Below are 26,194 nucleotides of genomic sequence, written 5' to 3'. Positions count from 1 at the left end.
TATTGCTCTAAAGTTTTGGAGAGGACCTAACCTTTAACCAGCGGCAGATCTAGAAAATTGTACATGGGGGGCAAAGTAGGGGGAAGAGGTCTAGGCACAGTGGCACAAATAAACGGTTAGATTTCTATAAGCTGGGAAAAACTTGACTTATTACTCAATATGGCTTCTTAACTTTTTTTTTTTCAATATGAACTTTGACCTTGGGCTCTCACAGTGAAGGCCAAGGTCAAATGCTTAGCCAACCTAGCTACTCATGTCCACCAAGCGCTAGTATATTCTGAAGTTTGAAGACTATTCAGAAAAAATTGTGGGTAATATAGATTTTTTTTTTTAGAAATTTTCACAAGTGGCATGACCTTGAACAGATTTTCACCAAAATTAAATCAGCCCCAGTATCTACCGTCACAAAAATTTAACACAAACTCAAAAACTGTGGATGCCAGAGTGCTAACAAAGAGACAGACAAACACATAGATCCAATTACATACTCTCTCCTTCAGGCGAGAGAATAAAAAACAAAAACTCGACTGTCACTCCCCCTCAGCCTCCTGGTAGATGCACATATAGCCTAAATTTGAAAATCGTAGCTGATCATCAGAAAAGTTGATTTTTCTGATTTTGACCTTGAGGACAAGGTCGCTAAAATTCGAACTCGTCCAACATTTTTACTCTTCTCGAGTTCTGGGTAGTGGTTGCACAGCTGGAGCCTATCCCAGCAGCACACCGGGTCAGGTCTCCAGTCCCCTGTAGGACTAAGTGAAGAACATACAACATGAATGTAGGTCTGTGTAAAGTTAGTTTGGGCTATAAAGAAGTAAACGCTGTTTGCATTTCTTTCTAAAACTTGTTAACATATCTAACCTTTAGTGCTTTTCGTAGATTCACTGTGATCTGTACATTTTAATGCACTTATAATAGCAGAAGATGGAGTTTGGACAAAATAATCCCTGTTAAAATAGTTCTGGTTTTTCAAAATAAAAGAAGATAGTTTTAAGAGGTCACCACAGTGATGAGTGTCACATGTTTTATTTGACAGGACGTCCTTCCTGACCCCAAAAGCATTTGTGTCACCTCCGCGGACCTTTTGTTTCTTTAATACGAACAATACCTTTGATTGGTTGGGTCCACCTGAGTCTGGGTCACGTCACCCATGACTAATAGTGAGTCGGACGCCCCAGATCTGGACCTCGAACTGGCTTCTTCTTTTATAACCCCGATGCTAATCCAAAAATCTGCAGAGAAACTAAAACAGAACGCTCATTCCTTTGATTTTATTCACTTATTTTAATCGACACATTAAAACAAATAGCGTTGTTAGATAAACATACATATCACAATTTTAATTACAAAACAATTTTGACAAAACTTGAAAAAATAAAACTGTTATATTTACACCGTTATATTTATATGCGACAGTCTGATGACAGGATAATTTTTGCTTTCAGAAAGAAAGAAAAAAGTGAACTTCATGAATGAATAAACAAGGGCACACTGATGGAGTAATTATAATTTGTGGGTTTTGATAAAGTTGGTGGACTTTAGAATGCCTCTTGGCCTAAATATTTTCTCGTTATGCCGACAAGTCACAAATATTGAATCTCAATATTTAATATTTTTGACCTCATAAGATCTGGGGACAGTCGCATTTGGAAATCAAAGCCATACAGGTGATCAGAGCTACTACGAATGCTTTAAAAATAAAATAAAATCATCAGGTCATTAATATGACTTGGCTGCTAAGGCGTGTCACAATTCATTAAAGCACACAGCAACATGATGAACAAATGATGTCATACAAGCACAATTTCAATAACATTACAGTCGTATTCATAACAGGTTCACGAGTAAAAGCTTGTTTGTTAGAAAGAACTTCAATTACCAACAACAAAGCTGCCCTAAAAAAGCAAATTTAACATTCAAAAGAAAATTAATTAAAAACAAAAACAATAACTCAAACTTTTGTCTTCTCCCAAATAGTGTTTTTGTTTTTTGCTGTGCGCTGTGATTGTTACTGGGGCTGGAAGGCCTGCTTTTCACGGCTTGAACATAAACCTATTCAAGCATGCACACTGTGAGGAAACTGCACGTGAAGAAAGGAGGAAAAAAAAAAATTGCTAAAAAAATGCCCTCCCACCCTCTAACAACATGTCTTAACACAATCATGTCAGCGACAGGAAAACTCGGTGAACACTGTGTCACCTTAAACTCGTCTTTTATAGCACAAATAAATTACAAAGATATACAACAAATCAAACACTGATTATACACAAAGGCAAAACATCAAAAATATCAAAAGCAAAAAACTAAATCACATCAATTATATTTCCATGCCATAGAAGAGCTATAATGCTGTGAGCTGAGCTGGAAGGAGAGGCCGTGTGAGGCTGTGTAAATAACGGTCTGCTGTATTCACAGCTCTCAGACCAGTTTGTTCCCGCCCACCTCGGGGTTTTCTCTGCTTTCTGTCGCGCTCATCTGCGACTTTAAAACTAAATGCAGGATGACAAAGATCTACAAAAGCCCTTCAAAGTAAAAGCATCTCTGGTGGTCTTGGCTGAGCTGAGGTCACTGAGGTGAGGTGTAGGGATGTGCTGATACTTCCTGCCTGTCTGAAAGCTCCTACTGCAGACGCACATGCCACGGCGCACTGTTGAAATATTAATTGCTATTCTAATTATTGAGTTTACTCAACTAATCGACATCATTTAGGTTTTCCTTTCACTTCACAGGGTTCAAGTTTAAAGCGCAGCTGCCCGCTCATGGACAGTGATGCCATCAGTGGAGATTTCGCCTCGTTCCTCTGAGGTTTACCGACGCGAAGATCCCGCCGCGTGGGCCGAACTGAAGGGCACGAGCTGTGTTAAGCATCAGGGTTAAATGTAAAAGGACAAAACAGACACACGTTGTTGCCTCCCAGTTGTCATTATTCTTTCGTTAAGCAAAGATTTGCATTTGCTTGATTTTCTTTATTCAACAAGCAGACATTACTTTTGTTCCTTTTTTTTTTTGCTGCCAATCACCGGCAGCATTGCGAGTGTTGGAAAGAGGCAAAGAACTGGTGTGAGCCCTGAGGTAGCAGGCGGTTTTTAGCTGAGGAGATTTGGTGGGAAAGGCATTCACCTCTGACGTCACCCCCACCGAAGAAATAAAACTCACAGCAGCATAACGTGTATATATCCTATGTATAGAGATATATGTCTATATATGAATAAGAGATTATTGTTCCAAAGTAAAGAGAGATATTTTATATTTATGTTTCTGTTTCCGCTGGCTGCATACATGGACGTTTGAGGGGCTCAGTGCATTGTCACTCATCGCGAGCTACATTTTAGGATCGATTGAGCTGAAACGCCGTGTGACAATAAGGCGTTTGGTGTCTCACAAGGCCTCGATTTGTTTATATGAAGCACTGAAATATGGGAGAAAAACTGCAGCTGATTGGTAGATGGGTCTGAGGTGAAGCTGTTTGATTACACTTGGAGTACTTGTACCTGTAATGTAAGGGAGGTGCAGATCTCTCTGTCTTTACAGCTATGAGTATTTAAACGCTTGCAGTACAGACAGTACAGAACCTCAGCCACGGCGTGTTAATGTACAGTAACGTGTGCCCCTCTGAATCCTTCACCTTCCTCCCCCTCCTCTCTACATCTCCTTTTCTTTCTTGGCCTCCCGGGTGCTGCTCTTTAAGAAGTCGCTCCTGAGCAGGCGGCAGAAGAGGACGATGTTCATGGCCGTCATGATGGCCATGCCCACGCTGCCCAGCGTGTAGGCCAGGAGGGGCACCTTGTCCCTGTTGAGCACCAGCCACCGGGTCATCCAGGCCAGCGTGTTGATACGGAACACCACGTACGTGCCCAGGTTGATCATGCTGTTGACGCGGTACAGCGTGCTCGCGGCCATGTTGGCCATGCGCAGGATCTGCCTGATGTGGAGGAACACTGAGTTTATCTCCACCAGCAAGGCAACCACGGCGAAGCCCACGTAGCGGCACGACACCACAGCGAGGCCGAAGCAGGTGATCACCTACAGAAGAAGACAAGGAGAGAAAACGGCACAGAGGAACATTACAGCAGGTGAAAAAACAAAAACAGTATTATCCACTACTACTAGTTCTACCATAACTACCACTAGGATTATAAATATTACTCTCTTCTCGTCTGTGAGTGCATCACTTTTTCATTGTGATGCACTCACCAGCAGATTCATTAGATACTCATCTGCTCTTTAATGCAAACATCTAATCAGCAAATCACGCGGTAGCAACTTAATGCATTTAGACACAATCAAGTGAGGTTCAACGCGAGACTCAGAATGAGCACGAAAATGGGTCTCTGTGAGTTTGAATGTGGCATGGTTGCTGGTGTGAGACGGTCTGGTCTGACTGCTTCAGAAACTGCTGATCTGCTGGGAGTTTCCCACATGACCATCTCCCGGGCTGAAAAAGAGCAAATACGCAGTGCAGTTCTCTGTGTGTGGTGTCGATCCCACAGGTCAGAGGAGAATGACAGGCTGTCCTGAGCTGATCGGAAGGCAACAGTAACCAGATATACACTTTTTATGCTGGTGTAATGCTGTGGAGAATATTTTTTTTGTTGGTGCACTTCAAAAACTAGCCAGTGTTCACACATCACACCCATTTTTGCAGGAGATCCTTTAACCAGGGTCTCCTGACTCTCCCACATGTTGATATTAAAACCAGAGGCCATCGTGCTTTTGAGGTTGTGGCACCCTTATTTTGGAACAGCCTTCCTGATGACTCTGTTATTTGTTTTAAATGACTCCTGAAAACACATTTTTATAGGTTAGCTTTCCTTTAATCTTTTATTTGCATGTATGGAAGTGCCAGTGAGTGTAGAGAGCATATACATATCTTAAAAGCTTTTACGCTCGTCATCATTGAATAAGTTTACAAGATAATGTTTAACCAGACACTATGTGCTTAATGGAGTTTGATAACTGATATGATAAAAGAAAAAAAAAATCATAGCACTGTAACTTAATCTAAAAACATGGCAGTGAGATTTGAAGCAGTCGCTTTCTCTTATCTTCTCAGCCTATCAGGAGGAGGCGGATGTGTGAACATCTGAACTTCTGCCCTGAAAACGCACCGCCACTTATGTCAGGATTTTACTTAACGACCACGTGAAGCTCCGCCACTCCCACACAGTGCTTATGAAAGTCTGTGATGTAACTGACACGGACGCGCCACAAGGTGGCAGCATCATCATTCAAACAACTCAAACCCTGGAGGAGTCATACTGCAAAAATTATGGGATGTTGTGAAAGAAAGAAAACAAAAAGCTGCTGTGCAACATTTTCCCAGCAGTCTCAGGTATAAAATCTGGATGACAGGAGAGCGTCTATACTCCGTTCGGCCAACTCTCCACAGGAGCCGCGCACATTCATCAGGCTTCATTCACACTCAGTCACTGCACCGCTTAAACTGGCTTGTTTATGCATTAGGAGTGGAAGCTGGAAATAAAGGTGGACTTAAGGAAAAGCAGAAAACAGCTGCTACAGGTCACGGGGTGCTGTGATGTGTGAAGTGACAAAATGACCCTTTCAAACAGGGCTGGCTCTGTTGGAGAAACATGTTGTGTTTCATGTGATGACTGTAATGTAGCAAAATGTCATGTGACGCGTTCCTGTAGATTAGGCAACAAGCCATGTGAGGGTCACACCATCCCCAGAGTTGCACATGTTACAATATAGCGGATCCATTAGTGCCAAGAGGTAAAGTTCGACGTCTTCTTCTTTGCTGGATGTGTTTCATTTCCTCCTAAACTCCTAAAAGCAAGTGCACACTGTGACCGCAGCACAGAGGAGTTACCTCACTAAATTTCATTTTAACTGTAAAAGACTATTTTTGAATTCCACCTCACTCACAACAAAACACACACTCAGAGCACAAATCACACCATTTACCTGCCTTTAGCTCATAATGACAGTAATAACTAGGAACTGCATTTGGCAACCAACCTATGCCTCATAATTTGAAAGGCATACAGCACCAAACATTCACACACAGGTGAGATCACACACCCAGCAGTGGCCCGGTCACCCTTCTCTGACATTCCTCTGTGGCAGCACAGGTGCTGACTCCAAACCCCTCAAAATAACAAGGTGACGTGTCATGTCATGACATTTTGTCACAGGTTGCCAACAACATATGAATGGATTAAGCAACTTAGTAATTAGTAACTTAGTAAGAACAAAAACCCTGTGTTACACTTAAGGACAGTGCGCTCCGTTTCCACCACTGAAAACCAAAAGGATGAATGAAAAGTCCAGACTGTTATCATTTAGACACACAACATGCACCAGAAAACACTCTCACGGGTACCAACAGAGGACCGGACACCTGCGAATCATCACACACACGCTCCAGTTAGCAAACCCACAATCTCACAGTGAATTCAAATCTAAGTGACAATTGTCAACTCAAAAACTGCAGCTTCTCTGGAGGCCACACGAGGTTGGTTACAAAAGCAAGTCAATCCCCATGCCCGACTTTAAAGGCTGCTACAAAAACCTGTTTGGCCTCCAAACAACTGAATGTGAGTGAAAGCCGTTGTTGCTTCCTTCACAAAACAGAGTTTCCATGAATAGCTACCACATCAAACTGAGAGCTCTGAATCAACTCCTCTGGTGCTTTGATGAGGGCACTCACTGCCTTCAGGTTAATTTACTACAGTAAGGACAGCACAGTGGAGGGTCTTTTTTGACTGAAAAACACATCCAAGCTCTATCCCTGTTGCTAAGCGCATCAATAACCCTTAGTGCCCTTCTCTGTCATCTCCCAAGCACTCAAGAAGAAGAGCAGTCTGCTTAACCTGTGTAATCACCCACATATCCACACACCCCCATAAGCAGCCAGACTACAGTTACAAAATCTAGCAGTGGTCTTTATACAAGCTCATCTGAAGTCTAATCTGATGTGGGTGAATAAACCACGTCAGAACACGGGTCCTTATACAATCCGGTGATAAGGTGACACAGATGGATTTAGTCTTTGTTCATTGTGTCATAAAGGAAAAAAAACAACTACATTTACTACAACAACACCACCCGCCCCTCTCCATGGTTACTTAAAGAGAAAAATCACGTGTGTCCACTTTGGCAGTTCGCTCTTTTATTGGTGTTTGTTCATGTCCTTTCAGCCGTTAACCTAATCTTTATGTGAACGCTGATAGGAGAATGCCACGCAGGGCCAGAAAACATCTTCGGTAATACTTTTCAAGGCTGCTGAGAGTGTCGTTAAACGGTTAACGGTAATGGGTCGTTAAAAAAAGAAAAGAAAAAGAATGTAAGAAAAAAGGGATGTGCACAAAAGTCCTGCTAAAAAAAAAAAAAAAGATCTGAATTTATTTATTCCAATGATATAATGGAGTGTGAGCACAGTGCATGTGACGCAGGTGTGCAAACGCTCCACTTTCAGGAGTTTTAACATTGCTGTTTTGCAATAAACAGCTCTAAGAAAATCATTCTTATGGATTGGATTCCTCCAGCTCCCCTTGTGGCCGAGCAGCCACCAGATACCAGAAAGTAGCCAAAGCTGATCCTGGTGTCTCCCATCTGTTTGTCATTTCTAAGCAATGGTGGCCAACCCCGATTATCAGTTCTGTGGTCAGCACTCTGCACTTATAGAGGGACTCCCAGTAATCCCACTCCCCCCTACACCACCGGTCTCTGCGTCTGTCGTGATGGAATTAATTCAGGATTAACTGGATTTGCCACACTGAAGCACATCTTTCACACAGAGGAGCACAGGAACACCCACATATGACCCCCATCAGGTAACTGCACAACCCACAGCAAAATGGAATTTAAAAAACAAAACCCCATCATACCACATTTAGCTGTTAGAGTAAGATTTTTTTTTAAACACATTAACATGAAAATATACTGGTTGAAAAGCTTGTTTTATATATGGGAGTGGTTAAAAAGTTAAAGGAAGCTTATCTGAGGAAGATTTTGTGGCATGATTGAGTTTTTTATGTCAAGAATGAACTTTAAGTTTAATTCTTTGGAAAAACATGTTAATGCTTCATCTGCAGGAGATGATTGCAACATATAAAAGAAAAGAAAAGAAAATCTAAAAAGGCTTTAAATTTACCGTGGGGAGCCACTTCACTAAAATCACCAAGCTCAAACATAACCTTGAAATTTTTTAACTTGATTGAAAAATAGTCTCATACAACATGTCTATAATAAGTTAGTAATGAACCTATATTACACACACCTGTATGAAAACAAAGCAGCACGAGTGTTTGTTGCTGCATTCTTTTCCCTGTGGGCTCAATTAGACAGACAGGTGAGGGACCATCACCTCTGCCCTATTTCAGGGGGAAAACACTGGGCGCTGAGATAGTGAAGATGACAGAGGTTGTCACTAATCCCAAGTTTTCCCAAGCTTTAAAGGAAAGGGACCAACCCAAAAGTGGGGCAAAGTTCACGTGATAGATGTGCAAAGACTTATATTTGTGCTGAAAATCGGTCCGTGCAGGCTGAACTGACTAGAAGTACCAGAGCGGATAAACCTGATGAAAGAGGAAGTTATTTCTTCCTTTTTCAGAAATCTTCAATCAAACATTGTTGCAAAGAGAGGTAACACCTGTTAAAAAAAAAAAGAAAAAAAAAAGGGACGAAAGTTAGTGAAAAGATTCCCGTGACAAACCAGTTCTTTCAGTACTTCGTACTCTGACTCAGTCGGAGAAGAATTTCAGGTTTCGGTGACGTGCCGTTTGCACAAACTGAACGCTGAATAATAACTAAAGAAGGCAGGGAGGTTATTAACAAGGGAGGTGCAACGCTGTGTTTGCAGTTTACGTGTGTGCACATGTGTGGGAGATATATCACAGACATGGGAGACTGAGGAGGTGCTTCATCAATCAAACAAACCCGTCTGAGTACAGCACAGTACAGCTGTGCAACACAGTGTGCCATATAATAATAATCCTGATAAACGGATGTAGGTGCATGTTCTATTATTGATTATTTACTGCTCTACACATATAATATATAAGCACATAAGATAGTCACAGCTCATAAAAAAAATCTGTTAATGGATAGGCCGAGTGTGTCTAAAGAAGAGGGCAGGAAATGCTTAGCTGATGGAGAGGAAACTACAAAGAAGCTCAATGCATAGGATGCTGGAAAGTTGTTAGTAGGTACAACAGCAGTGGAGCGATGGGGAGATGGGACCATAGCATGCTAACAATCATGTGCACAATCCAAAGTTTGAAGGTTCACGCAGGCCTGTCTACAAGAATGAGGCATGGGGCCCATAACTGTTATCATGAGACCTGTGTTAACTCTGCTCAGCTGACAGCAGCACAACATCTGGTGAGTAACTGCACAAATATTTGTTCGTGCATCTCCGTGATCAGTTTAAATTGTGTGTATGGCTTTCATTTGTAGCCGGGTATGTCTCATTTCAAATACAGGCTATGGAGCAGGGCTCAGTGATTGGTCAGTTTTGGTGAAGCTTGAGCTATTTTCACACGTGCACAGCAGCTCTATGGCGTCCCAGCCTTTTTGACTACTACTTATTTTCCCTTTGCTTCATAGCACAAAGTCTACTGTTCTTTGGATAGTATGCAAAGATAATAAGAGGTAATCCTGTAATAGGTAACTCCTGCACACATTACCCAGGTGGCACCCTTGCCTAAAAATCAGTAAATCACACACATTTCCAGGAGCGACAGCTGGGCTAAAGCAAGCGACCTCATCTTTGGACAACGTTTGGATTATCCCGACATCTCTGACGTTCCTGTGTGAAAACAGCTTTGGTCACTCGAGGTTTTCAGGCACTGGCTGTGCAGAGACAGGTAGTGGTTATTTCCAGTGGACTGCAAGCCTCATCAATGACCTAACTTCTGTCCGCAGTGGCCAAGGATTTGAGAAGAGCGCTGATGATAGGATTTGCAGTTGTGCATGTTTTGGTCATCTTTAACCGTAAAATAAGACAGAAGAATCCTTAAAGTACCACAACACGGCTGTATCCATAATCCTCCATTAAAGACAGCGTAGGCTCAACAGACCGTTTTGTTAATAAAGAGAATATAAACCTTTTTGGATGCAAAGATAAACATAGCTTCCAGAACTGACCCACTGACACCTTTATCCTGTAACGCTGTAATCTTAATAACACACATGATAGAAAAGCTGGGACAATGTCTCACAAAGGATTCGTACTCGTATAAGATTTTTAGGGGATGCGCCTATAGTTTTAAGTTGCCTCGTTCTTGAGTTCTTGTGTTCACGCCGCCCACTGGACAGCCAACCGGTGGGTTACAGCAATACTCCAGCTGTCTTTCTTGGCTGTGGGGTAAAAAGACGATGAAGAGGAGCGTGCTTTAGGGTCAGTGCACCTTCAGTTTATCGTGACGGGTGTGCTACCTTACGAGCGTCCATCTGCGTTTCAAAACAACAGTGAAAATGCTCAAATGTGTCCCACCTCAGCTGTTTGTCACCATCCTGCAATCTTTTTTATGTGCGTCACTACTGTGTTGCATTGTGTTATATTCATGTTCTTGTCCTGTTCACTGCTTGCAAAGTAAGATCATAAGATTTTAGTTGGTAAAATGCTTTAAAATCTTAACTAGCATGTTAGTTTGGAATATCAGATACAGACCATCACTGTGTTCACCTTAATGATAAATGATTGTTGCCTTTCTTAATGAGAGGTTGAGGCCAAAATTAGCTCTGAGGTTGGAAAGACATTTCTGCCACTCAAGAAACCCACAATTTGTCAAGTTAGAACTATAGTTAGCGCGTGCACTGGTGAAATCCCGATGACTACAGTAGGACAGGTGAGACTAACGACATGGAAATGAAATGGTTAACTGCATTTACTACAAAGGTTAAACATAAGGTTGTTCCTCCGCTGTGCTCTCACATGCTTTCACACCCACCCACACCCAATCACACGCAAGAACCTCTGGTGTTCCCACAGTAACTATCTTTTTTTTTTTTTTTTAATTATTATTCATTTTTTAAGCTTTCGTTTGAGGCTATGAGGTGTGGCACTAGTGTAGAACAAACACACAGTTGTTATGTGCCCCACCTCGCTTTTTCTGACGTGACCTGCAGCTTACTGACATCTCCTCCTTCCTTTGTAAACCCACTGATAGATGAATGCCTCTACAAACAGCATTCCTGGTTGTTATGCCAACAAGAACAAGCGCCATTTCGCTTTTTCAAAGCCAGCCTCTTTGGGAAGCATGGCATGTGTGCTCTTTCCTGCTGTAGGCGGAAGCCACTGTAACAGAAAAGCCTCACTGACACTTAAGACTGATGCACCGTGATGGGCTTCACATTGTTCTGGCTGCTGTGCTCGCTATGGTTTTGTCTTAAAAACATTTTAAAATCCAAGAATCAATGATAATATTTTTCCCCCAACTTCTCAGGCACTACAGATGAATCGGTAACTAATTCTTGTAAGAGAAGCATGAGCAAATTTGCCAGTGTTTTTTGTTGTCACTTTACATTAGTAAGCACCAACTATGCAGGCACCCTATGCACCCTAGGTGTAGACTTCAAAGAAATATAACAGGAATGACTATTTGGCCGATGTGCTTCCAGCAATCTGTGACGTTGTCTGCAAGACAGTGTACAAACTATGTGACCCGGACCCCAGCAGACTTGCAAGCACGTAAGGTATGATCGAGGCATGGAGCCGTACCAGCCTTTACACTCTGTCACTTAACAAGGTCTCCGTCGGATGTTGGGGAACAAGGACATTACCTCCATTTTAGTGACATGTCAGTGTAGGAGCTCAGAGAGTCACAGATTATACACAGGGGATGTTGCAGCAGTTTGAAAAAGCATTAGAAAAATGTCTCTCCACCTACACCAGCGCTGATGTGGAGGTTTTCGTCAGCTCTCCCACTGGTATAAATGGTGCAAAGCTGTGGGAATATCACCAATATGGCGTGCATGAAGGCATTCTTATCCCGAACTGTGAATTATGCAAAGTTACTCTAGTAAGCCCTAAGCAAAACATATGAAACAGGAAATGAGCAGTAAACAAGATAAACAGATAAAAACTAGCCACTATCTGGTGCTGGACCGGTAAAACGTGTGAGACCCGGTGGGATAAGATGCTACTGCAACAGGCATAACAAACAAAGTCAAATGCCTCTACAGCAGGCAAAAAGCTCTGTATAAACAAACAAATACAAAGTCCAAAGCATCTCTGTCATCCAAGACAAGAAGCTGCGGTCACTGAAATTGTTGTTTTATTTTCCTACTTTGTATTTGTTGCATCATGAGTATAAACTGTGCCTGTCTCAAAAACAACGGACAAGGAAGTTCTTCAGACATACCATGAGGGTGGAGAAAAAAGAAAAAACCTCAACAAAAACCAGATATTATACTACCAGTGTGGAGAATCTCATTGGTATGTAGCCATGTGAGTGGGTGGTACAAGCTGCGGAGAGTAGGTGGACGAGTGGGGACGGGGGAGATGTTTGGCAGTCACACAAGGATGGAGGGGTGGAGAACAAGGCAGAGTGTGTGATATATGATGTATGGCTCCAGAACAGAAATGTGTGGAGAACGAGCGCACATTTGCAGAAGCCCACTCAGGAAGTTAGAGGTTTTCTGCTCCATGTTGCTCATGGGAGCCTGAGGTTCATGTGGAGACCAGATGTCTGCCCTCCTGTCTGGATATACACACAATCTGGGGATTTGCGGGGTTCCCCCACCAAAGAAAAAAAAAAGTTGAGCAACATACACATGGATAAACCATATTTCATGGCCAAAATAAATATATGCCCACATTCCAGTCTCTGCCATCTCATTGGCCTACTTTACTCTCAGCGTGTTGTCTTTGTATTTCTCAGGCTGAAATACGACTACTAGCAAAGACAAAAACAAAAACACGTCATATGCGCTTAAAAAACAGCTGATGTTAAACTTCCAGTGGCAGAGGAGGTAAAGGCTCAACAAATTTCTGCATGTGCAATCAGGAAATATTTAAGTTCTGCGGTGGAGTCAGGGTTCCTTAGAACGAATACTGGAAGGAGTAGCTGATAAAGCTACAAATGTGCAGGTTAATCAGGTTTCAGTGTCGAATGATGCAGAGGATATGCGGCAGGCAAGGCATTCCAGTAAACATGCGTCCCGACACCAGTAACAGCCAAATAAAATATGTTCAAGCCTCTAAATGTGGCATTCCCCACTGGGTATTTGAGACAGCTGAGCTCTCCTCCCACAAATATCTGTTTTCATTCCTGGTAAACTGACACAAGGTCCATTAATATCTGATGTTTGCACAACATGAAGCAAGAAGGACTGAGAATATCCCAGACTGAATTTGAAAACCTGGCTAAAAGGATTTTTGTGGAACACCGATAGAAATGAAATGGACACAGCAGAAGTTTTATCCAGGATTTGTCAACATCTAGAAGAACAAGAGCAACTATCTAGGTGTAGATTTGTCCAATTCTTTGGTTTATTTACTTCAACATAATCAGGACATTAGTCATTTTAACCAAAGATAAGGCTGATGCAGCTCTCTGACCTATATTTAGGAGTTTACTGAGTCAGTTTTACTCATGAAATCTATTGGAACGGTGTGCTTTAAAGCAAAAGAACCCAACTGCACTTTGTTTACAGCACTATAATAACACAATAATAGTGTTGCAATAATTTAGAACTAGGTAACCATGTAAAACTATTTAATTACATATATCTTACTTTTACATATAAGCTAAAAGTAAGAAACAGCCTAGTATTAACAATGTTTTTAGCCAAGTAATGTATAGGGTTATCATAACAGATTAAACTGAATGTAAGAAACTAACAGTTTAATATATTTTCTGGTTATTACACAAAAGCTAATACAAATGTTTCCAGGTACTAAACTATGGCAGACATGTGCCCTAGTACTAATGACAACAACATAAAATATGTTAAAGCCAATAAACAAAGGACAATTTTTAGGATATAAGGTTGACTTAATTTCAGCATTACACATCGTCATCATTACATCATTATACTAAAAATATTTAGTTCCAAATAGTGCTCAGAAAGTACCTCTTTTGTTTGCGAGTCATTATATTACAATACTACTATTGCCAACTGGTTTTACCTCATAGGTATTGTTACATTAGAATCTACATTATTACCCCTAGTTAGTTTAACATTACCCAGCAGGGTTATTACTTGGTTTTACCTTGTAATTAAATGGTAAAAGCTATTACATAGTTATGTCTTAATCTAATTGTTTCCCCCCAAATTACTGAGTTGTTGTAATAAATTATTGGTGAACCCGTTTTAGAAGTAATGTGACAGATGATTAATAGCTCCATATTTCACTGTATGTGTGATCTGGGCTTTTTATTGCAATATTGGAAATAACAGAGCAGCTGAGAAGTTAATGGCTTCCTCATTAACAATCCTATAATTCTGCATTTGTGTTTAAAACACCAACTTGAGCATTCGAAGTATTACATGGGACTAATGAGAGCATACATGATGAGGAGGAAAAATAGTAGAATCATCATCAGCAATACTATACTTAGATTTGGGTTTTTAAAGGGCTACAGCAGTCAGGAAGCAGTCAGTTAACCTGTGAAGCCCTGATCTGCTTCAGAGAAGTGTCTGCTATGGTACGGCTCACTGAAGATAACTCAATTTTGCCTAATGAGAGAGGGATGACAGACATTTATGAAAGAAAACATGCTGCAAAACATAAAATCCCCTGTGAAGGAGCTGTGAGTTTATCTGTGCTTCTACTGTGTATCATCATTAAAACCTCAAACGAGAACATTCAATATATACTGTTACTCACATGCTTTCAGGCTTCATGGAAAAAAAAAAAAGTCTGTCCTACTGCGTCTGGCTGGCGTCCTTCTGCTTTTTAATTATGTGCTCACAGTTTCCGAGAGTCATGAATAAATATGGCTGAAACATACTCATCGTAGGGGTGGGTGTTTTCTTTAGGCGATCACTTTGGTACAGTTTAGCTCAAACAAAGGGAAAAAAATTGACATTATTTAACTATGCCCTACTCTAGAAAGCTCTGCACAATATTTTTATCACACATTAAATATACCATTGTAGGTACATATCTTTGACCTTTAGAAGAAGCCACCCGACTCCTGTCAGAGTGATCAGGCCTTCCTGTTTTGCAAAGGAAGCTTGAGTTTACGGCAGACAGGATCTCATCAGGCCCGAGTGAGTGTGGCAGGGCCCACATTTTTCTGAGACCGAAATAAGAAGCTGTATTCTGCATAGCAGTCAATAAGGAGGAGGGGGAAAAAAAACTTTCCATGGAGAGTTTGACTTATTATTTCTCCTGGACCGCGAGAACAGATCAGCAAAACTGCACTGAAGTTAGTGTGCACTTCACATTTACAAGACCTAGCAACAGGTGTGACCACAACTGACATTCAAAATGTATTTTTACACGCGTTTCCACCTGTAAAGTCAACAATATTTAGTCAGAGGGTTTGTTTTGAGCATTTTATTTTATGGCCTACATTAATCAGCAGTCAACATATAAGGATAAACTTTTTTAAACACATGTTCAAAACTTTTCTCTAAAGACACACCCTCCCATATTTTCCAATAACTTGTGGACAATATGGGAGGGTGTGTCTTCCAGTCACACAATTGCTCTACATGCAGCATGGCATATGCACATTTTAGTTTGCATGTGTCACTGCTCAGGCAAAGCCAGATTGTACACTAGGTCTGCAGCAATGGGGAGATGAAATGCAGGGGGAATATGAATCAGCTGGCTGCCCATATGAGTTGAAGATTAACTAGAGAGCAGCCTTCTGTTCTAGGACTGCATGGCCAGCTGGTCTTACTGGGTTCAGGTCTTAGCACACTGGGAAAACTCCTTGGACTTCAGGTGACTGGTATGTGAACACCTGACACAGTAACCTTCTGTATACCATATGCATTTGAAAGAAACAAGGAAAAGAGCAACAAAAGTAGAAAAGAAATGAGTCAAGATGATGTCAATATAGCGAAAGAGTTGAGGGAGGATTGCTTAACGCTGAAATGAAGCGGAGGACGTCACAGAAAAGGATGAATGGTACAATCGGGAAACGAAGGGTGTAAAGAGATTTAGTTTGCTGAGAAGCACAGAGAGCTGTGTGAATGGCCTCCCACGCTCTAATGACAATCCGAAGCCAGCTGGCCTGGCCAAAGCACCCATTCACTAAACCTCCAGGAAGTGAAAGAGGAAAAGACGAGACTTTCAGGAAAAAAGGGAAAACAAATATCTCCTCCCAGTTAGTCCTTTGTCACCTACAGACAAGTGATGCTGGAGCCGTTTCTCACAAATAATCCAAAACATTTGAGAATTTCTAGCAAAGCTCATTTCTAGCTCCATCTTGACACTGTTTTACTCCACAAGAGTATCTTTGCATAATAATCCATCTTTACCTTACACCTGCCCTCTCTATATGACAGCCTTCTTCCGATTGGCTGCCCTTCGGAAACAGCAGCTTTGAACTGCAGGTTGGTGAGGTGGTAAGGACAGTGATGTCTGAGTTGAATAAGAACTAAAAACCAATTTTGCCAAAGTTTTATTAGCAAAATAATGCTGGAAAATAATACTTTTAGTGTTACCCGGCACCTATAAAGCCAGACAAAGACGCACACTGAGAATCCCCAGAAAAATCAATCAATAGCAGCCCTCCATTCCAATATTTCCAATGTTTGTTATCTTAGTTGTATGCAGTGAAGTTCTCTTAAAACTATGTCCACAAACACATTTAGTGAACAGTTTCTGATACCTAAACACCAAATAATGTATTATTTTGCCCCAAATCCTGTTCCAGCAAAACTATTGGATATGAGCACAGCCATAAAGATGGTGTTGCTGGGAACTTTTCTTTTTTAATGCTGTGCAGACTGAGATTGACCAGTGGTTTCTTGTAAACCTTCCAAAGTTTAATTAACTGCAAATTTGCTAGATGCAAGTATTTCTCCAAGTGCAAGTGTTTGCATCATTACTAATAATTCAAAGAACACACATGGTTTGACATTGGCAAGTTAGAAGAAAAAGAGATTAATAAAGTCTTTTTTTTGCATGTTAATCTAGAGCTTTTGAAATTTTAGGAAACACACACACACACACACACACACACAATTGCACTCTAGCCACTGAGTACAAACAGAATTGCTCCTGCCGGGTCAAGTGCTCAGTGACCACTTTGATAATGACAGTGTCCTTCCAGCAACCCACAAAGAAAATCTCAAATATTTGTTGTATTTTTTGCTTATGCACACTTTCTGTAATTGATCGGACATTCTGGTGCCATTTCAGGGAAAACTTTTGAATCCATCAACTCCTCTGAGCAGGCTTTTGTTGTGGCATCATGTAAAATAACTAATAATTCACAACTAAAGAAGTTTTCTTAAATTTAAAATGAGGGATTGGATTAACTACCGAAGATGGAGAAGAAAAGTTCGACTGAAACGTGAGGTGGAAAATACAATAACAACGCGAACACTACTGACCAGCCGTCAGCTACAGTATCAAGTGATGGGATTGGTTGAAACGGGGCCTTAACATGGCTGTCAAGCTGTGTGGCAGAACAAAGGAAGCGCACTAACAAAGGGGACCATATTTATCTTCATGTGCTCTCAGTGTCGCCTCACACCGGAGACTGTTTTTCCTTTGCTCAGCTTCACTCTCAAAAACCCACCAAAACCAGCATGCTGGCCTGGATGCATGTCGGGCGTTGTCCTAAAACAACACTTGATTCAGGCGGATTCATTGCTCTTTGGCGATTGGTTAAAGGAAAAACAAAAAACCCAAATCCTCACAGAAGAGTGGAGACAATACCAGATCGATGATGCATGTCAGATATCAGAGAAATGACGTGTATAAGGAATTTCCATATACTATCTTGGAATCATTTGCATTAAAAAAAAAAAAAAAAACATAACGGATGAGCCAAAAACATTCCTGTATCTTTCTAGCGATAGCATTTATTTATAGCATTTCCGAAATACAAAGAGTTGTTTTTTTAACACATACTTTACATCTACAAATATGCAACTGGAAGATCAGCGTGATAATTTCCGGTGACCTGCTTTTTAAAGTCTGCAGAAAAATACTTCCACACAGTTTATTAACACCCAAACAGAGGCTTAAATTGTGACTGCTGCACAGTACAAATCTGCTCCAGCCCTGGCAGCAACCTGCACCTGATAAAAATTTCAACAAAGCTCTTGCCAGTAATACACTTACACTAACAAGAGAAAGAGCTTGGCAACAGAAAGCAATACACAACACCTGCATGGTCCTGGATGTAGGTCATGCAGTCAGAAGCGTGGAGAGAAAATAATCAGTGCTCCTTTCCCTCTTTAGAGCAAAGCCGGAGGAAGGGTCAGATCCTCTGACCTCCACTTCCCCTCAGGAAAATATGCCAGCATGCTAGGGGTCAACATGCCACTAAGATGCCCCGCTTTCACAGGAATGTGATAGAAACAAATGAGTGGTTGAACAGTGAGTGTGAGGGGGGAAGTCAGGAGGACTTCAAAGTTCACAAAAAAGCAGGTTGAAGTGAAGTGGAGGGAGGCTGTCGCACTGGTATGATCATCCCTTTAGTCCTCGCTCTATGTTACTTGACAAGAAAGACCGGTATTTTGTCTTTCTCGCAGGTGCACCAGTACTCTGAGCTGAGATCACTCTGGAAGAGGCCTCTCTTATAATGTGAAACAGCTTTAGCCAAGATACAGTGGGGCAAAAAAGTATTTAGTCAGCCACCGATTGTGCAAGTTCCCCCACTTAAAATGATGACAGAGGTCAGTAATTTGCACCAGAGGTACACTTCAACTGTGAGAGACAGAATGTGAAAAGAAATCCATGAATTCACATGGTAGGATTTGTAAAGAATTTATTCGTAAATTAGGGTGGAAAATAAGTATTTGGTCACCTCAAACAAGGAAAATCTCTGGCTCTCACAGACCTGTAACGTCTTCTGTAAGAAGCTTTTCTGTCCCCCACTCGTTACCTGTATGAATGGCACCTGTTTGAACTCATCATCTGTATAAAAGACACCTGTCCACAGCCTCAAACAGTCAGACTCCAAACTCCGCCATGGCCAAGACCAAAGAGCTTTCGAAGGACACCAGGAAAAGTATTGTAGACCTGCACCAGACTGGGAAGAGTGAATCTACAATAGGCAAGCAGCTTGGTGTGAAAAAATCAACTGTGGGAGCAATCATCAGAAAATGGAAGACATACAAGATCACTGATAATCTCCCTCGATCTGGGGCTCCACGCAAGATCTCATCCCGTGGGGTCAAAATGATCATGAGAACGGTGAGCAAAGATCCCAGAACCACACGGGGGGACCTGGTGAATGACCTGCAGGGAGCTGGGACCAAAGTAACAAAGGTCACCATCAGTAACACACTACAACGGCAGGGAATCAAATCCCGCAGTGCCAGACGTGTTCCGCTGCTGAAGCCAGTGCATGTCCAGGCCCGTCTGAAGTTTGCCAGAGAGCACATGGATGATACAGCAGAGGATTGGGAGAATGTCATGTGGTCAGATGAAACCAAAGTAGAACTTTTTGGTATAAACTCAACTCGTCGTGTTTGGAGGAAGAAGAATACTGAGTTGCATCCCAAGAACACCATACCTACTGTGAAGCATGGGGGTGGAAACATCATGCTATGGGGCTGTTTTTCTGCCAAGGGGACAGGACGGCTGATCCGTGTTAAGGACAGAATGAATGGGGCCATGTATCGTGAGATTTTGAGCCAAAACCTCCTTCCATCAGTGAGAACTTTGAAGATGAAACGAGGCTGGGTCTTCCAACATGACAATGATCCAAAACACACCGCCCGGGCAACAAAGGAGTGGCTCCGTAAGAAGCATTTGAAAGTCCTGGAGTGGCCTAGCCAGTCTCCAGACCTCAACCCCATAGAAAATCTGTGGCGGGAGTTGAAAGTCCGTGTTGCTCGGCGACAGCCCCAAAACATCACTGCTCTCGAGAAGATCTGCATGGAGGAATGGGTCAAAATACCAGCTACTGTGTGTGCAAACCTGGTAAAGACCTATAGTAAACGTTTGACCTCTGTTATTGCCAACAAAGGTTACAAAGTATTGAGTTGTATTTTTGTTATTGACCAAATACTTATTTTCCACCCTGATTTACGAATAAATCCTTTACAAATCCTACCATGTGGATTCATGGATTTTTTTTTTTTCACATTCTGTCTCTCACAGTTGAAGTGTACCTCTGGTGCAAATTACTGACCTCTGTCATCATTTTAGGTGGGGGAACTTGCACAATCGGTGGCTGACTAAATACTTTTTTGCCCCACTGTATGACATCATTTGTCTTTTATTTTTGAACACGTACCACGATGTGATGAAAGAGCAGCTCCCAGGACTGGCTCAGCTTCTGGCTCCTCAACATGTCAAAGAAGTCATAGATGAAGTAACCTGTGGACACAGAGAGCATTTCGTTAATCACTCGATCAATCAAGCCAAACGCACCAGATTCCTCTGACGACATCAGACTCGAGCTCATCCAAGCGTGTCTGCTTCCGTGACGGCAGCGAAGGCAACCAAGATGCCTCTTAGAGAGAGCCTATTCATATCCTCCACTGCTATGCGCCCCTGGCTGCTATTAGCCGTATCCATGGTGATGGCTTTTTAAAATGCTGAAAACATAATGAAGGCTTGAGGATGGGGACGGATGGGGTGCGAGGGGCATTCATCGAGGCTGGATTTAACTCCATTATGTTGGAAATTTGACACCAGGACCCTTCTGTCAAGCTTGGGTTCCACTCGCCATAAACAAATTAGAGCCCACCACAGATTAAATAATCCATGCAGACTGACATCAAGCTTTTAATTTACGCGTTGCTATTATCTGATCACCAGTGTAGTCTTTTAGACACCAGCTTTTTCAGCTTCAAAGGTTATTTTCAGTCAAAGTCATGACATGCCAACCGGAACACATGACTTGCTGTGTTTTCATAATGATTCATTCAGTATTGTCTGACACACAGGTGTGAAAAAGAGGAGTGACAAAAAAAAAAGAAGAACAAAAACAAAAAAGGAGGGTGTGTGTGTGTTTTTTTTAAATGATGGGCACATCTCCAGTGTAAAGCTGACACAGAACAATCACCAAAGCTCAGAGAGGCAGAGAAGATGAGTTTCTACTGGATTCTTCCAAATGAGCTTGATTGTCATGCTTACATTAGAGGAGGGGAATTGCTTACTTAAGCAGGGGCAGTCAAACGGTGTGATTTTAGGGCCGATACGTGACTTCAGTGACTTTGTTGAAAGACTTTCATAAGTACGAATCTGAAAACTGCTGTTCACAAACGCTGTCGATCTAATCTGACTGAGCTGGAGCTGTTTTGCAAAGAAGAATGGGCAAAGCTGGTAGAGACATACCCTAAAAGACTGGCAGCTGTAATTGCAGCAAAAGGTGGTTCTACAAAGGATTGACTCAGGGGGCTGAATATTTACGCACACCCCACTTTTCAGTTATTTGTTTGTAAAAAAAAATGTTTGGAATCATGTCTGATTTCCGTTCCGCTTCTCACGTGTACACCACTTTGTATTGGTCTTTCACGTGGAATTCCAATAAAATTGATTCATGTTTGTGACTGTACTGTGACAAAATGTGGGAAAGTTCAAGGGGGCTGAATACTTTTGCAAGCCACTGTAAATCAGTACAAATGTTGCAGAAGGACCAGAGCTGTCCTGTAAGGAAACCCACCAACATTGAACACTTGAAGTTGTTATAGGCACAGGAATGAGCCGGAGTACTTGAACGGCAAGTATAAAAGATTGACGCAACAATTTCTCCATCTGAAACTCAAATTTTTGGTCATTCTCTCAAAATGCCAACTTACTGACTTCTGAGAAATTAACCCGACATTTGGAGTTATTAACTCAAAGTTACAACTTCGCTCTGTTTTGGGAAAATGTTTTTTTTTTTTTTCCAGTGGCAGAAAAACACCTTCATAGATGGGTGAAGCCTTAAACCTACATCCTCTTAACTCCTAACGAGAGAGCTGCATACAGATTTGGGATCATACAGAGGTTTATGGGAAAACTCCACAATATCCTGACCTCTATAAACATTTTCCTGAGCAGTTTATGGGCTCAGGTCAGACCGAATAAAACATCAAGTCCATTTTATAACTTGTGCTCATTTTAAGTGTCTGAGCAGAGTATCATCCAGGCTCATTGGCTAATAACTCGCAAGTGGTTAGCCAGGGAGGATGCAGCACTTACAGTCAGTAAGACCCGCCCCTTATTAGTCATGGTTTCAAAACACCAACATGGCTAACAGAACTTCATGAATGGGTGAAGTCATAGAAGCTACGGCCATCTTTTATACTGTACTTACGCACATGTGCTCACAAACTTTCAAACAACAGGGAATAACAGCATTTTTTAAGTAAAAGTATACACAAAAAATCTCCCAATTTAAACTAGGTTTGACAGGCAGTTGGAAGGAGATGCACAACAGTACTTAAAAAGTAAAATAAAATATATATGGCATGAATCTTATTATGCTTATCACTGTATAATGAGAAAGCAGGATATTGTGTTAAATTTTTTTATCTCAGAGACAGCTTTATGTACTGGACAAAAGTGGGGAACCACTGATGTCATGTTACTGTGAGGTCTGCAGCGTGGTAACACAGCGAGGAACAGCGCACAAATCTGCTGCCCTAAAGTCTCTGAAAACCTGCTGAGGGCCCAGAATCACTCCACATTTCTGCCTTTCTGTGGTATCTGATGTGGACAGCTTGCACACATCAAGTGACTTTCTTTGCACAGTTGCCGTCTTGGTCAAGTCACATGACTGTAACAGGGGTTACACCCAGTGCTTGGGACCGATGATAATGGCCCTCATTGATCTTCAGATCCCAACACTGCTCCTCGTTTTCGTCCCCTCCAAAGCAGCGTTTCCTGAAGGAATGTCAAATATCCCGGGAATCCTCTGTTAGCCCTCGCTGGCCCGGCACAGATCCAATAAATGTGCAGAGTTAAGAGAGCTCACGTGCCAAAGGCTGCTGCAGAATACTCAAAGCATTAATGAGGAAAAAGTAAAAACAGAGCAAAGTTGCTATTTTAAGAAATCGGGGTAGCAAGAGCACCTTGGTTTGAAAGATCTTAATGAAATCAGGGAAAATCGAATTTTTGCAAGTTTCTAATCTGGTTTAGAGAGCTGATGGTAAAATTCAACGTAGCCTACTTGATACACAGTATGTGAACTTCAGCCGAGCTTAATTGATTCAGTCAAACGCAGTTTTAGGTTTAAACACATCCTGGTAGCTGCTACGATGATATTGATTAATTTAACGGTAAAAAAGAAAGCAGGTTAAACCTGTGGTTTAGCTTATTCACTATTTCAAGGCTCTAGGGTGTAAAAATGCTCATTTTAATGTCCACACCATTCTGATTTGGTCCGGTGTGATTCAGATTATCTGATAATATAAACTTTATCTCAAAAACTGAGAAATATCTCAAGTTTACAAATTAACCTAAATAAAGTTGAAAGTATATGTGCAGCAGGTAAACAAACATTACAGAGGAATCCCTCACATGGGGGATAAAAGTGAGAAAAATAAAAATAAAAAGTAAATTTTTTATAAACTCAATAATTGCTGTTGAATATATTTACGAATATATTTTTTTCAGATAAAGTAAAGTGGACTTGCCCTTTTTGAGCAATCTTTGAGTCAAACCATGCACGTTCCACCATGTAAAAGTTGACTTTAAACCTTTTTAATCATTTGCTAACAGAACTGTAGCAATACAAACAATACTATTTGTTTCAGTCACATTTCCAGCATGGACTCTTTACCCTCCTCACCGGTTACCCAGTTCTCACCTATGACCCTCAAAATTCGTGTTTTTTTTGTTTTTTGTTTTTTAAAAAAAAAGGTGGCTCACGATCTAACAAATCTGTTAGATGACTCAGGTGAATTAACCAGCGTAACAAACAGCAGGGCCGCACAGTGGCTCATCAGCCAGTGTAGGTTTGAAGCTGTCCCAAAGACCTGCTTGTCGGGTTATCTGGTGATTCTGAAGTGGCTGCTGGAGTGGCGGTAAATGGTTATCTGCTTCTCAGTCTGTTAAGAAAAACGGTGACTGGGTGTGCCAGTGAGAGACACGTGTGCAGAGGGTAAAAGTAATAAATCAGCCATGGATGAAGGTTACATGTCTGAACCTATGGGTGATAGTGCTATATAAAAAAAAGGGGGTAAAAAGGTAAACCTGCACAGCTCGTGCAGCAGCTGCACCTGTTACTGGACCTCTGGGGCAACATGTAACATATGTGTGGCATTACAGTTATTTTGTTTGAAGCTCTGAAGAAGTTTGACTTACTCATAACCACAAGCATAAAAAAAAATCAGTAGTGGTTTAATTCTGTAGCAAAACAACAGCTGTTTCCTAAGATGGAGATATGGCCAAACTGGAAATTTTTAAAATTCAAGTGGTTCAAACTGATGTCTCCAGAGGTTGAACATGCACATTCTGACACTCCTACCCACATCTGCTGCACTAAGGGATCAATGAAATAAAATAAAAAAAATGCATATAAAGTACATAAAAGAACTGAATTAAATAGATAAAAATCAAGAAAACAAATATCTAAATAATAAAAAATGAAAATGTAACTAAAATATCAAATCATGATTAGTTTTATTTAAAAGAAATAAAAAACAGTAAGCTAAGCTCTGTTAAATCACTTTTTTTTTCATTTGTTGAGATGAAATTCAGTTAAAAAGGGGCCCAATTGGTTAATCTAATATAGATAACTGCCAAGCTATGGCTCGGATTTGCCCGTTAAAATAAAAGGTTTTACATAAACGACGTAAGCCCTTTAGTCTGGAGCTACTTTGGCGCCATCCAGGAATTAGATTTCACACTTCCCCTCAGGATGGTTGCACTCAGTAAAACCGTACACATAGCGTCACAACTACGAGATAACTAAGTAGGAGACTACTCACCGATTGAGAAAGACACCAAGACGTGAGAAAACACGGAATGAGTCTCTATGAGATCCTCGGCCATCTGCGGGTGCAGGAAAAAGCTGGAAAAACGGATTGACAGCGGTTCAGATAAAGCTTTTCCAAATGCCTGGGTCAGTAAGTGCGCTTCTTTTAACACATGGGGTCATAGGGATAAGCAGAATAAACCATAAGCTATGTAAACAGTGACTAAAGAAGTCAAACAGCATTAAAAATAAAATCAAATACAGCCGTGTTTAAAACCACATTATGGACCCATCCCTGCGCATCCATCTATGCGCACAACCAAACCAAAACCAAATCCCAACATTTTCCTTTCCTCCAAGCAGATCTACACTGAATTAAAAACTTCTTAACGTCTTACCAAAGCACTGCCCACGTCGCGGTGATCATACTGTGCACACACGACGTGGAGATGTTTCTCCATTTCCAAACGTTCCTGCAGGCAGACTCGGGTGCTGGGAGTTTTCCGACCCCGCTGTTCACGAACTTGAAAAATCCCACAGAACCCCCGATCGTCAAAATCACTGACCCCAACTCCATCGCGAAAAGGTTTGGTCCACGAGGTGAAGACTTCAAAAGCCACAAGTGCCTCCCCCCTTAGTCTCCACAAAGTGAGCACTGATATATATAGACGCGACGGTGGTGGTTGTGGCTGTGCTGCTGGCGACCGTGGCCCAGACAAACACACGACAGCGGGCTTACTTGTTTGCGACGACCCAGACAGTCACGTTAACACACTGGAGAGCCCCCGATCAGCTCAGGTCACCAGGCGCTCCGTTAGGGTCGTGAAACGCACGGCTTGGCGCTTATTGTCCACAGAGAGAAGGCGTGGACGCGTCTGGTGAATGATTTCCCGCTGACATGCACTGAACGTGGAGTGATTTCTCTCTTTTTTCTTTCTTCTCCCTCTGCCTATAATAATCCCGTAAAGAACAGGTCCGCGATCACAGGAAGAACCGGTAGGTGTGAATGGAAGCTATCGGAGTGATGCCCTGTTTCCAGTTGTGAAACCACCCTGTTGTAAAACCTCATCCGTGCTTGTGTAACTTTTTGACATCAACACACCAAACAGCAGCTTCTCCCCGCCCTACTATGAAGGGGCGCGGCCAAGCGCGTTTTCACGTGTTGTGTTGAGTTCACGTGCTGTCCGAAAAGCCTCTCATAACTTCTCTCGTAACATTTGCGGGGTTCATAA

General features: G+C 41.7%; 1 protein-coding gene across 1 annotated transcript; it reads right to left on the bottom strand.

Annotated features, from left to right (window-relative positions):
- Positions 1-1,256: 1,256 nt before the first annotated feature.
- Positions 1,257-26,058, bottom strand: tlcd2 (TLC domain containing 2). The gene is made up of 4 exons (XM_004543794.6): positions 25,361-26,058; positions 24,976-25,058; positions 20,349-20,431; positions 1,257-4,023 (listed from the first exon to the last, which is right to left on the bottom strand). Exons 1-4 carry the CDS (start codon positions 25,537-25,539, stop codon positions 3,643-3,645), a joined length of 726 nt encoding a protein of 241 aa, XP_004543851.1. The 5' UTR covers positions 25,540-26,058; the 3' UTR covers positions 1,257-3,642.
- Positions 26,059-26,194: the final 136 nt, after the last annotated feature.

The sequence above is a fragment of the Maylandia zebra genome, linkage group LG14 (assembly GCF_041146795.1).
Source record: "Maylandia zebra isolate NMK-2024a linkage group LG14, Mzebra_GT3a, whole genome shotgun sequence".
NCBI lineage: Eukaryota > Metazoa > Chordata > Actinopteri > Cichliformes > Cichlidae > Maylandia > Maylandia zebra.
This window is presented reverse-complemented; position numbering and strand designations above follow the sequence as displayed.

Excerpts from the sequence above, each read along its gene's own strand:
- tlcd2 (XM_004543794.6), bottom strand. The coding sequence starts at position 25,539 with ATGGAGTTGGGGTCAGTGATTTTGACGATCGGGGGTTCTGTGGGATTT. Across the intron at positions 25,059-25,360 it reads GCGACGTGGGCAGTGCTTTG|CTTTTTCCTGCACCCGCAGA; the intron begins GTAAGACGTTAA and ends CCGTTTTTCCAG. Across the intron at positions 4,024-20,348 it reads TGCTCTTTCATCACATCGTG|GTGATCACCTGCTTCGGCCT; the intron begins GTACGTGTTCAA and ends CTTCTTCTGTAG.